Source organism: Brachycentrus maculatus, unplaced genomic scaffold (assembly GCF_059751285.1).
Source record: "Brachycentrus maculatus isolate JH-2025_06_01 unplaced genomic scaffold, ASM5975128v1 h1tg000255l, whole genome shotgun sequence".
Lineage (NCBI taxonomy): Eukaryota > Metazoa > Arthropoda > Insecta > Trichoptera > Brachycentridae > Brachycentrus > Brachycentrus maculatus.
The window spans coordinates 15,713-29,358 of record NW_028281006.1 but is presented as its reverse complement, the minus strand read 5'-3'; the positions used below and the strand labels follow the sequence as shown (position 1 = coordinate 29,358).

Genomic DNA, 13,646 nt, shown 5'->3' with positions numbered 1-13,646 from the left:
ATACTATTGTTATTTTAAAAAATATTTTATTTTATTTGAATAAATAGTGTAACAGATGTACGAATTGATATAAAAGTAGGTATACATAATTCAAAGCATATATAAAATTATAAAATACATTAAAAAAAAAACAAATAAAAAAAAACAGTAAAATTGAAACAAAAATTATTATGATTATCGAAATTATATTATAGTACTTAATTAATAAAAAAGGTGGATTACTGTGATATATGGCATGTAATTGGTATTAAATACGTAATCTCTCATACCTCTTATCATGACATTAAAAAATGCTTAATGATGGCTCACTCTGATAAAGTAATATTACTTTTATTATCATCTTAAAAAAACTGTGTAGATAATAAATCATTTTGGTACAAAACTATAGAAAAATAGATTTGAATATAAGGATTAAGAACCTCATACTTCATTTTATCTTATAAAACTAATAACGTATATTTCTAAATTTGTAATTTATCAAAATTGACCCTGAGCGGTCTTTCTTTGTAGAAATTAATTGTAAAAATACGGTATTCATTAAAAAATAATAATCATATTTTTCTCAATTTCCTTTAATTTATTCAACGAAAATAAATATAAAATGGCAGTGAAGGCGCTACATTTCTCTTGAGTTAGGATTTAAAAATTTGTTGTAGTTTCTTTGCTAATTTGATAAGTCAACTAATAGGTTGAGACTCGTGCAACCACACTCCTTTTCCATCCTCTCCGAAGTCTGCAGCAGTGTGATTCTTTCCACTCAGGATCCACTTAGTAGTGAGGAGTCCTTCCACACCGACAGGACCTCTGGCATGAATCCTGGCAGTAGATATTCCAACTTCAGCTCCGAGACCGAAGCGGAAGCCATCAGCAAATCTGGAGCTAGCGTTGTGGAAGACGCAAGCACTGTCTACATGCTTTTGGAAGAGATTTGCCTCCTCAGCTATAAAATAATATATAGTTTAGTTTCTCAAAGTTGAGAGGATTTGTAATAAATACAGAAATTCTAGAATATTATGAATGTGTTGTATATTAATATCTAACATCTAACAATATGACATTTTTATAAAGAAGAAAATAATTAATTTTAGCTTAAGTGATCATTTTATACACTTGAGAAGGTGCTAGGCTTTTATACGAAAGAAGATGGAAGTCTGAGCAGCCCTGGGATGCTCAGACTTCCATTTAGTTTAAAAATGATAGATGCTTCATCTTAAGTTGAGAAATAATTGAAATATTGATAAACATTCACTGGATTATTTCGGTCCACTGTCTGGTAGAATAAATAATAAAAAAATACAAAATAATACCATAAAGTGGTGGAAAACATATGACTTACTCATTTTGCAACATTTATGAGAATATTTTTTTGATGACTTAAAATTATTTTCCGTAACGCCCCCACCGATTCTACAGATTATACAGAAAGTATAGTGGGTATTTTAAATAAAGAAACTACAATTTACAATCTAATTGTAGGTAAATTCTTGATTGCTTTCTCCATTACAATTATTTATATAAGTAGGTTTTATCATATTTAACAGATCCGACATTTTACTTAGTTTTATATATCAAAATGAAATAAACAATGATAATGATATTAAACCCGTGACAGTGTTTTATTTATGCAACAAATTGATTCTTACCATCTTCAGTGATAATAACATCAGTATGACTGCTTCCAAACTTATGTATGTGATCCATTGCATCTTCTGTATTTTTGACGACTTCAATACAACATTCTAAAGATCCGTACTCATGTTTCATACTTTTTGCTAAAGGCGGTCCAAATGTGAGTAATTCCGTTAATTTAGGACCAGCGTTTATTTTTACATTCTCGTGTTTCAGCATATTGCAAACATCGGCGAAGAAGGTCCCATGGGTAAATAGATCTTCGTGGATAAGTAATGTCTCCATAGCATTACAGGCGGCAGGATAGTCGCACTTGGCGTCCCTTATGATCTTTAGGGCCTTTTCTACATCGGCCGACTTGTCAACATAGACGTGGCAGATGCCTTCTGCATGCCCTAATACGGGTATGTGCTGCGATTGTTTTTGGATATTGTGCACTAATTCTGAGGAGCCCCTGGGAATGATGAGATCGATATGTTTTTCTAAACACAGCAAGTCACTTATTTCTTCCCGAGTCGAAATGAGGGAAATAGCATTCGAACAACCGACGTACGATAGTGCCTCCTTGACTAGCTCCATGAGCGCTTTGTTTGAGTTGGCTGCTTCCTTTCCTCCTTTAAGTAACAGTCCGTTACCGGATGCCATTGCGAGAGCGGCTACTTGGGGTAGGGAATCGGGTCTAGATTCGAAGATAACAAGAAGTACACCTATTGGTACAGTAATCTGAGTCAGATTCAGTCCCTCTGCTAGTTTTGTCCTTCTGAGCACTCTTCCGACATTATTATGACTACTGTCTGCTATTTGTTTCAATCCTAAAGATAGGCTTTTAAGTTTTGCCGATGAGAGTGACAATCGAGACAAAAGTGGTGCAGCCAAATTATTGGTTTTGGCCGCATCTAGGTCCTGTATGTTAGCTTTAAGGATAAACTCCTCCTTGGAAATTAAGAGATCCGCAAGTTTGTTTACCGCCTGCGCTCTTTCTTCTGGCGAAAGTGCTTGAAGTAAACGGCTACCCTGGCGTGCTATCAATGGCAGACAAAAAACATTTTACTACTTTAAAATCATATAATCAGTACAAAAATATGATACATTATTTTTACATGTTAATTTAGCAACACAGACAATCGATTAAATATGACTCGCATTAAGTTGATTGATTGTGTTTATACGGTAGACTACTTGGCAATAACAGCATTTTATTTATGTTTTAAATTTATTGATAGTGAGACAATTATTTATGTTTATTTATTGTTATCATTCAAATATGAGATAAAACATATCGACAGAAGCTGATAGGATTTTTATAGGCTAATATGTCTGGTATTGTTCAAACATTCTTCTGATTAAAAAAATGCAGCGTTTAAGTGCAAACAAAACACGGCACAATAATTGATAAAACGCTATTGACATCTGAGTTCCTGTGCAAATCAAGGATATATATTAATATTTCAGTAAAAAAGCATACCATTTTCAGCGAGAGTTTCCACAGGGGCCGTACCACCTCCCTCCACATTTGTGAAGAAAGTTCCAACCTTTCTTCCACTGATGATAGTTTTGATAGCCTTTTCTTGCATGCCATTGCAGATCACCACGCTGACTCCCCTATTCAGAGCCCAGGTGGCTGCGTTAACTTTGGAATCCATCCCTCCAGTTCCAACCTTAAAGCAAATAATTATTGAAATACCGCAGAAATAGCTATAAGCCAAACATTATTCCTGCTATTGGCAAATGAAGTCTGTAAATTTTTGAATCTATGAACTTTTAATACATTTTATTAAAGCTAAATATTTAGTCAGTGGACGTGAACCAAGGACCCTCAAAAAAGTTAGTAGAGGGTGATTTCTAAATGGAAGAGTGGATGAGCTCACCAATAGGGAAGAAACTTCAATAGTACAGAAAGTTACAATGATTTATCCTGGCTGAAGACAGGTGTGAGGATCGAAATTACAAGTAAAATAACCAAATGCTTATTACCAATTAATAATATATGTATCTGGTACTGACCCGAGGATGTAATACATGGTGCCTAACTCTAAATGAAGACCAAGAAATAGCGCTTTTTGAGGAGAAAATACTAAAAGAGGTACACTTTAGTAAGTACATTAGAAAGGGGAATTTATGTACATATTTTGAGCTCAAAAACATTAAAGAATGAAACTGTTACAAAGGTTATGGAAGACGGGATACATAGAAAAAATGTTGGATCAAAGAACTTCTATAGTTATGGCCCAATGGCAGACCTCGGAAGAGATGGACTATGTGGAAGAAGATAGAAACAGGATGGGAAGAACCGGGAACAAAAAGAGGATAACAATGGATAGTATCTGATAGAGAGAACGTGTAGAATACAATTAATCCCATAGTCAGTATGCAAGGTCGGAGAGAAGTAAAAAATAAACTTACTTTGGATTTATTCCCAAACTCAACGTTGTTGAGATCGTTAGATGTGTATGTCTGCATCAGTCTAGCACCATCCATCCAAGGAGGCTTGTTGTATATTCCATCAACATCTGACATAAGGATTAGCAGATCTGCTTGAATTTCCGCAGACAGCATGGCAGATAAACTGTCATTATCCTTTATGATGATACCCTATAACATCAAATAAACATTATATTGTTTTTTGTTTGTTTTATATAAAGTAAGTATAAAAACATATATATTGGAAATATTTTTTAGATGAATAAATTAATTATATTACTTTTATTTTTGTATCTAAGTTACAAGAAATATGAAAAAAATCAACAAACGTACTTGAACACAACAATATAAAAATAAGGATGAGGAAATGCTGATGTTTATAAAATGATATTATTATGAAAGGTTAAGTAAATTACAGCATAATATATATAATCTACGAAAAGGTGCAGTTTGTATAGTCTAATCAATTAATAATTGTTAATCTAGTAACAGGAAATAAATACAAATATAGGAACGAACCCTTTTGGTGCTGGAGCCAGCGACTTCAGTTTCATCAGTGATATGCATTGGTGGACTTACTGCGTCATTTGTATTGACAATTGGTACAATGTTTAATGAAATCAATTCCGACAAAGTAGAAAACAAATTCTTCCTGGTGTGTTCATTGTAGAAATCAGGTTTGGTGACTAGAACCTGTAACAATATAAAACATGTTACGAAGATCTTATAATTTTTGAATTATCAAGATTTTTGAACAGGCCTACATTAGAAAGTACTGAAAGCATATAGGGTGGCCCTAAAATTAGTGGAGCCTATAAAAATCCTTCACAACGAATGATGAATTGACGTAATTTTACGGATTGGTTTGGCGCCACTCCTGGAGTCAGGCAAGACTTCTTCCTTGCTCCGTTTTTTTGTTACCCATGTTAAAAAAAATGCATTATGAATAATCAATTGTGTACTAACCTGAGCAATTTTGACTCCATATTGTGCAAACATGGCGTCATAAAGTGACATAAGACCAGATTGACCTACAGCTGCTGCAGCCCTCGGTTCCAGTATACTGAAGGCATCCTGAAATCAATATATATTTTTGTTATGATCATTTACTTAAATAGTATGTTAGGATTATCGAAGACGTATGATTTGAAAATATTAATTATAAGAGATTTTGGTTTAGATATAGTAGGATTTTTTAAATAAAAAAATCGGTTTAGGATTATATTATTATGTAATACAGGCGATATTTTCATTTTTGTACCAGTTGGGTAAGAACGATATATTATATATAAGTATTTATTATTTTTAAAGGATTAACCCGCAAAGTATTGTATCTATTTTAGATGCTTGTCTCCAGGTAGAATAGTAAGGATAGGGAGGGTAAATGTGAAAAATACAGCACAAACACCCATACCAATTGAAAATAAATCTTTCTTGAATTCATTCTGCAATTGGCGGGAATCGAACCCGCGTCGCCAGTTTCGCTGTCGAGCGCCTACCCAACTACGCCACGGCGCCTATGCGTAATAGATGTTGTATGAATTGGTTTAAATTTTGTGATGAAAACATTATATGGCGGATACGTATCTGACTACTAGCAACACTTGTTGAAGATGACAGATCGCCTACAGAGGTCTATAAATAGTTTGTAAACAAGTACTTTGTGTTATTCGGAGCAAACGCAAGGCTGAATAAAAACAAATGCAGGACTTAATGAAAAATATAAATGTTCCTTACAACTATTAAAACTATTGTAATATATTGTTAGTAAAAAGTTGTTGCCTATTTAATGATTTAGGTTAGGTTTGAATATTTCTTACCTCTCTTGAGTGATCCTTTGGCATAAGCGTTTCTCTCATGGACAGCGACATGAGCAGTTCTTGTGATAACTTTTGTTTACCGAACGCTACGGCTCCACTAGTCACCATGATACATTCCCTCCCTTCGTTCTGGCACTCTGCTACCTGTAAAAAAATAGTATTGGAAATGAATAATAAATACTTTTTACAAATTCAGCTAAGAATTGTTGGATTTAAGCCATTGTTCCGCAAGTGTGTGCAAAGCGTGGTGATTAGTTGGTGCGCCGCGGAAAAAAGTCTAGTTTTGGGAAAATAACACAATTGCTCCAAATTTTGATTGCCTGTGCTCAGTTAAGTAGGGTCACATTTCGCATTAAACATAATATGGTAAATATGTTACCGTAATATGGTAAATATATACCTCTGAAATTTCTTAATTTGGTAGGTATACCTTGAATAGAAAAAAACTTTGCGGAATACTGATTTAAGTAATGAAAATGTTGTGTTGCACCATCTATGCGCAAGGGATGTAAGCAAGCAGAGCTGCGCAACAGAGCTGCGCAGAGCGAATAGGAAGATTTACGAGTGTGTATTTTAGTGTTCGGTCGGTTTGGAAAACACGTGTAAATTGTTTATGAATAAACTCAATTGCATAGTTATTCCTTGTTCTCTTTGCATCCTTCCCCATTCCCGACAGCAAGAATAAAAGGATTCCGTCAAAACGCTTAGCATTTTAAAAATAAATAAATAAAATTATTCAAATTATTTTTGACATCTCATCAAAAGAAACCACACTACTCAAATTCTTGGAATCTCTATATATATGAAACAATTTAGAAACCTTGTCCTTGAATCACTAGAACTTCACTAGAGACATCTATTGGTGAGATGTAAAGAAGCTTTTTACTAAGCAGAAATTCTTATATTGTAAAATGTTGTAAAATTACACTCAAAATGTTGTAAAATTATTCAACATTCTTTATAACAATATCACGGAAAAAAATATCTGTTTATTCTAAAATACAAAATTGGGGTCTTCGGATATCCAGTCCGGCCTATCGTGATTGTGAAATTAACCATTCCCCTATCGTAGTAGTAATGAATCACACACCAAATCAACAAGCCAAGCCATCAGATAGTTTGTATCAATTTCTACGATTAGTACCTGCTTCTAGATTATTGTATATTGTCTATGGTCATATCAAAACAATAATTTGAGCTGTCAAACTCAAATTATTGTTTTCATATGACTATCTATCGATCGGGTAGATATATTCAATCCCTTTTCGATGGCTGACTAATGTTAGATGAAAAATGAAACGACATAAAAAATGAGAGAAAGGAATGTTTGGTGGTGCGTTTGCTAGCTTTGTATTTTTTCTTAACACTAGATGAAGAAGAATATGGAAATCTAGATATTCACAGGGCTTACGACCAGGCTGGTTTAAATGATAATTTTACGTAGTGTAACATTCACCATTCTACCCACGGTCGATAACCACAACACTAATTTGTTTTGGAACCTGTATATATGTATATCCTATAATTAACACGTTCTTTCATAGGTGAGTTCTCGGCAACATCTATAGTTGAGTGAAGTAAGAATAATAATAATAAATTTTAATAATTTATGTTTCTAGCGCCATTTTCATAAAATACTACCTCAAGAGCGCTTCACTGTGTTTGAATTGAGGTAAAGGAGATAGTGGAAATTATTATGTATGCCAAAAGTATTAATGACTTTCTGGTATGGTAATATAACACTGTTCTTATCATTCATCGTTTACTTTGTGTAATACCACTTTTATAAAAGTCGTATTACACAAAGTAAACGATGAATGATAAGGAGAGTGTTATAATGGAAATTATTTAGCGAACAAATGTCTTTTTAGTTCTTTCTCATAGATCATTAAATAATCTATGATAAAGAACTAAAAAGGCTTTAACTCTCACTATTTAAGAAGCTTTTTAATTAGCCGAGATCTTTATGAAATATACGTGAGATGCTTCCTGAATTATTTTGAAATATTAAGGGAGACGCCTCAAAACATGATTTTCAATTAAAATTTAAACACACTAAAAAAATGCTACTTTTTCGTTAAAGAATAAAACATTAATAGCTTAACACTTTTTCTAGATTATGCCTATATCGCATATAAAGTTTTAACTAAAATAAAGATCAATAAAATAAATTCAATAAAAAAAGTAAACTTTAATCATCAATGCAAGTTACCTGCTCAACGATGGAAGCCAGTCTTCCAAGAGCCAGGCCATTATAGTCCTCTCTGGTGATGACAGCGCTGCCAAGCTTGATGACCAGTCTCTTGGCATATTTCAGTTGGGACCTTTCCCCGAAGGAAGACTGTCGCTGCAAGTTGCGGTCGTCAAGTCTGTCATTCTGAAAAAGACAATTCAATTTTCTTTGAGGGGTTGTAACATATGACAAGTGTGCCTATGACAAATGTTTACCCATAAATTACCCCCTGCATGTGACAGCTCACATCTTTTTTACAAAGACATCTTTATTTTTTAATATGCTGATTTCTCGGCTGCCCTAGAAATTCTTTTCTGCAAGGACTATAAAAAATAAGTTGAACGGTTACCGAATTTAAACAGCGAAACGAGGTACTTCGATTTGGAAAAAAAGGTTTAATATGAATTTAATAATTTTTTAATATAAATTTAATAAGTTTCCAGAAAGTAAATGGCTTCGTCAGTCCTTATCCTTTAGAATGTCCAAAATAATTTGTACTTATAAAGGTCACCTAAAAAAATATTGGCATATCATCTTTCATCGTTTGACAGGTATCATGTATTTGATTATTTTTTGCATTTGATTTGATAAATCAAGAAGCAGTGGAATTCTTTTCCTTTGCTTTAAATTGATAGACAAAACGAACCATTCAAAAAATTAGACCACTCCCGAGAGAAAAGTCTACATTTCTGATATATTGACGGTAAAAAAAAAAACAAAAAATTATGTACTGAAAATTTTGTGCAAACGCAATTACGACACTAAGTCGTGTATGAATGTATGTATGAATCTAAGTCGTGTATGAATCATGAATAAATATTTAATTTAATAACTTAATTAGTTGTACCTACTTATTTTATTTAAAGCATTGAAATCTGCAAACTCACTTGTACTGGGGATACTATATTCTTTCAGTGATCGCTATCGATTTATCAATCTATTTGTAAATCATAACTATTATGTTTTTATTTTATTATCTATATCCATTAAGATTAATTTCAAGTTAATAATAAATAACTTTAATTGATACGAAGGGTGCTAATTACATATATCGTAGTATGATAAAATAATCTATATAGGTTTTAGACCCTTGACCCATGATCCTGTGTTTGTTTAACAGTCATAACAATCCTAAGACAAACCATATGTGTATATTAATTTGATTTTTATTTACACATATTCACAATAATTTGTCGCCACTGGGTTTCCCATACCAAGGGGAACATTTTAAAATGTTTATTTGTTAATTATATTATTTGTCTATTATGAGTCATGCAGTCATGGATGATATATTACACGATCTGTTTCAAATCTATCCACCTCCGTTTTTTAATTGATGATAGCTCAATGAAAGATATTTTCGTTATTGAATGACTTTATGGATTAGCAGGTTATACACCTTTATTGAGTTCCGATGAGTAAACCTGGTATATGTTTGATTTTGTTTGATATGTTAGGTTCATTTTATATTATGGTACATTAAAATGTTTATTTCTATTATACATAAATAAAGATTGATTTTGTGATAAATACAGGTTGATTTATACATAAATATAATGTGATTCTATTATACATAAATATAAATATAGATTGTAATTAAAATATGGTTTTACATAGTGTATTATTAGTGATTTGCGTATAGTTATGCTACGAGGTGCTTTCTTGTGTTAATATTTCATATTTTTTAAAATAATTTTTGTAGATTGTTTAATATTATCACTAATCCGAAAACTTGTGAGAACAGAACTGTTATTGTATACCTTACTGTGTATTTGTCAAAATTACTAGTAGCTACTTGCTTGACATAAACGTCATGAAAAAATAGGTGTTGAAACGTTCTCCAATTTTATTTTTTGCAAAAAAAAACTTAAAATTAAAATTATTAGAAGTATATTTTATGAATTGATTACTGACGACAATAAAACAACAAAAAATACCAATTGCTTAAAAAAAGGGTTTTTTTTTGTAAAAGAGAAATATTTTATTTTATTATTTACACATATATTTCAATTTCATACTATTTCTGTGAGCACACACACACACACATATACACAATATGTATAAACTGACTAACCAACCATGCGTGTCCGCAGGGGTAGGGGGAGAGAATGGAACGCCACACCAGTCTATTTTTGCAAACAATCTTCACCTTTTCTACATTCATACATCTCAAACATACCCGCCAATTATTGTCCATGTTTTCTTAGTCTTCCTTTGATTCTGTTACCAATCACATTCGCCCTATATTTTTTTTACTGTTCATTCTTCACTCATTCGATTCAAACATATATGTATGTAAATATAAATATAAATGCATGTATATGTTTATATATCTCTAATTTTGTCCCTAGTTCGTTGTTATTTCATTGTATTATTTTTTCATTGCATATTATGTAATGTTTATGCTACATAAACCATAGAGGCCTGCCCACTTTACCTCAAAGTTTTTGTTGTAAAATAATAATACAAAATAATTAAAGTATTAATAATAAAAATAATAATCCAAGCAGGGCGGCTTATAATTATTATTGTTATCTAATAACTTTGTTAAAATGATTATGCGAATCAAAATTAAGTACAGATAGATTTCAGACGAAGTTTACGATAGTAATATTTCATAACTAAATTAGTTGAGTAGACTTCAAACTGTAAGATAAGAAGTAGGAAACAAGAGTTGATAAGTCAGATAATAAATTGTTTGAATTTTGAAGTGCCACGAATGTTATCGATATAGAAATAAACTTAGTTGTTATTAATTTATTACGAGCTGCTAGCGCGTTTATGTATATCACGTCTCAATATTATGCAAACTTAATCTGGAGGTCAAAAAATTAATAAGCTGATAAAAAATATATACAAACATTCCTATCATTGTTTTGGCACGCTTTTTACTTAAGTACGCGTGTAAGTACATAGGAAAATCTAAAGTTCTAAGCAATAAAATTATATTTACTAAGGTTACTACCTTAACTAGTAAGGTATACTGGTAGCCACATGAGAATGCCAAACTAAAACATAAGAAATTATTTGTGTTATATGCAAGCATGTAAATGTGGTAGAAAAATCACGCATTTCGGTTGGCTGCACGTCTGTTTGTATACAGTGACCATATGTGAAATTTCGAAGTTGGGACAAGGAAGAGCTTTGTCTGGACGAACCAAGAAAGTCAATATATGTTTAATATTATATTTATAAAAAAAAACATTCTAAGTAAACGTAAAGCGTTGATTTCAATTTGGCATCTTAACAAAGATGAAGAAGAATATGGAAGTCTGGGTATATACAAGGCTTATGACCTTTAATAGGCTGGTTGATGTTGGCTATCCAGGTTGGCTGCATATGATTGATAAACACACTTCTCAATTTCTCTTATTTCCTAGATTGATAGATACATATGAATTCACAACAGTCATCTTTTATTTAGTAGAGACGCTTTTATTTGTGTGTAATACATTTTGTATTTTATTAATATATTTTGGTTGTATTTTCAATCAAGTTCACACCCCATCCTTATGCTGCGACGCTTTATGCATCATTGGGTGTGAATAGGAGTTTGAATCAATGAAAGAGTGTAAAATATTGAATGTGTTAGAATGCTAGAAGGTCGGAAAGGTCTGACGCCGTGTTTCCTTTAGAGTATTGAAAATAACCCAGATATTCACTTTCCTCTCCACAGAGATTCTAAAATAGAAATTGAATTTATACACCTCGGGTGTGCCTAGATCTCGGGCGCACCTAGGTAGGGCTATTTAAAGCTATTAGATTAACCTGATTCAAGGGTACGGATAAGGGAAGCATTAATCATTTCTCACCGGCGTGAGTCCCGAGGACTTTCTGCTCCCGAGGCTGTAGGACCGAGTGTACAGAGCCCCAGGAATCCTGCAAAACGTTCCATTTCCGGTTGAAAGAAGTTTGCCGGAACTAGACACTTCCCTCCACAGGCGGCAAACTTGTTGACCGAACATTTTACGCCTTGAATACCGAAATATTATTTACCGAGAACACCAAACGAACTTGCTTTTAGCCGAGCCGAAAAGATACGTACGTAACGTTCAAACTATCCCAACATATCAGAATTGATATACCCAAATGTAAAAATTTCAACTTTAATATCTTAACTGCTGCTAAATATTTGGAAATTCAATTTTAAAATCACACATCCGTCTAGTAAGTGCTCGTTCCGAAGACTGACATTATGAACCGAAGATACCAACAAATAACACTAATGATTAAAATCCATAATAGATAATTGTGTCGCATAATTTCAAAATCCGCCAGATCCATGTAAGTCGATTTTACAAAAAATGCAAAATTCTCCGGGTAACATTTATGTTTTAAAGATTTGTCTATCTTTAGATAAAATATTATGAAATAGAGACTTTTCCCATTTTTTAGGATTTTTTTTCAGTATTAAAAAAAAACACGAGACACAAACCCACAATGACGTCATCTTAATTTTTGACCTATCCTCGCTCTTTGATTGGCCGATATGGGTCAGAAGGCAAGTTTCATGAATATAGCGGAATTTGAAATACAACGCTGTTTTTAAGTATTTTTTGCAGGGTTTTTAAGTATTTAAATATTTTAAACAATAAAACCCACAATTGGCTTTCCAATAGAGTTTTTATTTTAAAATCTTATAAAATAGGATCTGTTGGATTTTGAAAGTAGGCGACACAATTTAAAGTTACTAAAGTCCGACGTCACTAACTGAGATAGCATTGTCTGAATAACCTCATATGTTTTTGTAAAATTATATCTCCAATAATGTAAATATTATGTTAGGTATACTATAATGTTTATGATATATTTGTCAGATAAAAAGTATTTGTCGAAGTTAGAAGGTTCTCAGATATCGAATTTATTATGGCTATATGGATATTTTTGTTTATATATTTTTTAAACTAAGTAACTTTTGAGCGTTAATGCATACTCTAGAGTTTATCTTACCCTGCAGAAATGTTAGATAAACAAAGACAATTTTGTTCTTATTGCGAAATACCAACGTTTTAAAGCAATTGTTAAATAATATTTATTTTGTCAATTTTAAAATTAAAAGATTTTATATATGCACATCCTATGGCCAGCCACGTATTGCTGTGGCTCAGTCTGGTTAAATGGAAAATAAAGGAAATAGAAAGCACACTTCTAATTCGTACAATTTCACAATGATTTTCATTGAAGCAAGGAAAATATTAAAAATCTATGAAAAAACAATGGAAACAAAAAATTCTTAATGACACCAAATGTTAAACAGTACGTTATCTATCATAAGCAATGTTTAGTGTGGCGGGTGTTGCTATTACGTTCAACAGATGGTCCTGCCATTGAAATTTAATTTAAACATTTGTTGGTAATTACCACTATTTAGTAAAATCTAATGTGACACTTGTTCTGATGCGTTAAACATCGTAATCAAAAAGTAAATATGAGAAAGCTGAATGCATCGAAAAACGTGTCATAATAGATTAAAATAAAACAGAGATAGTCAGAATTCTGTACAAAGAAAAAAAAAACTATAAAACGTAAAACTTTTCAAACGT

At 32.2% G+C, this 13,646-nt stretch overlaps 1 protein-coding gene across 1 annotated transcript; it reads right to left on the bottom strand.

The window, feature by feature from the left end:
• Positions 1-6: 6 nt before the first annotated feature.
• P5CS (Delta[1]-pyrroline-5-carboxylate synthase) lies at positions 7-12,294 on the bottom strand. Its single transcript, XM_088265652.1, has 9 exons — positions 11,916-12,294; positions 8,083-8,247; positions 5,871-6,014; positions 5,017-5,124; positions 4,570-4,743; positions 4,033-4,221; positions 3,095-3,287; positions 1,644-2,651; positions 7-940 (listed from the first exon to the last, which is right to left on the bottom strand). The coding sequence occupies exons 1-9, from the start codon at positions 12,066-12,068 to the stop codon at positions 678-680; spliced, it is 2,397 nt and encodes a 798-aa protein (XP_088121778.1). The 5' UTR covers positions 12,069-12,294; the 3' UTR covers positions 7-677.
• Positions 12,295-13,646: the final 1,352 nt, after the last annotated feature.

Bases quoted from the DNA above. Each gene is read 5' to 3' on its own strand.
- P5CS (XM_088265652.1), bottom strand. From the start codon at position 12,068: ATGTTCGGTCAACAAGTTTGCCGCCTGTGGAGGGAAGTGTCTAGTTCC. The intron at 6,015-8,082 runs GTAACTTGCATT...ATTTTTTTACAG, and splicing joins TGGCTTCCATCGTTGAGCAG to GTAGCAGAGTGCCAGAACGA. The intron at 5,125-5,870 runs GTAAGAAATATT...TATTGATTTCAG, and splicing joins CAAAGGATCACTCAAGAGAG to GATGCCTTCAGTATACTGGA.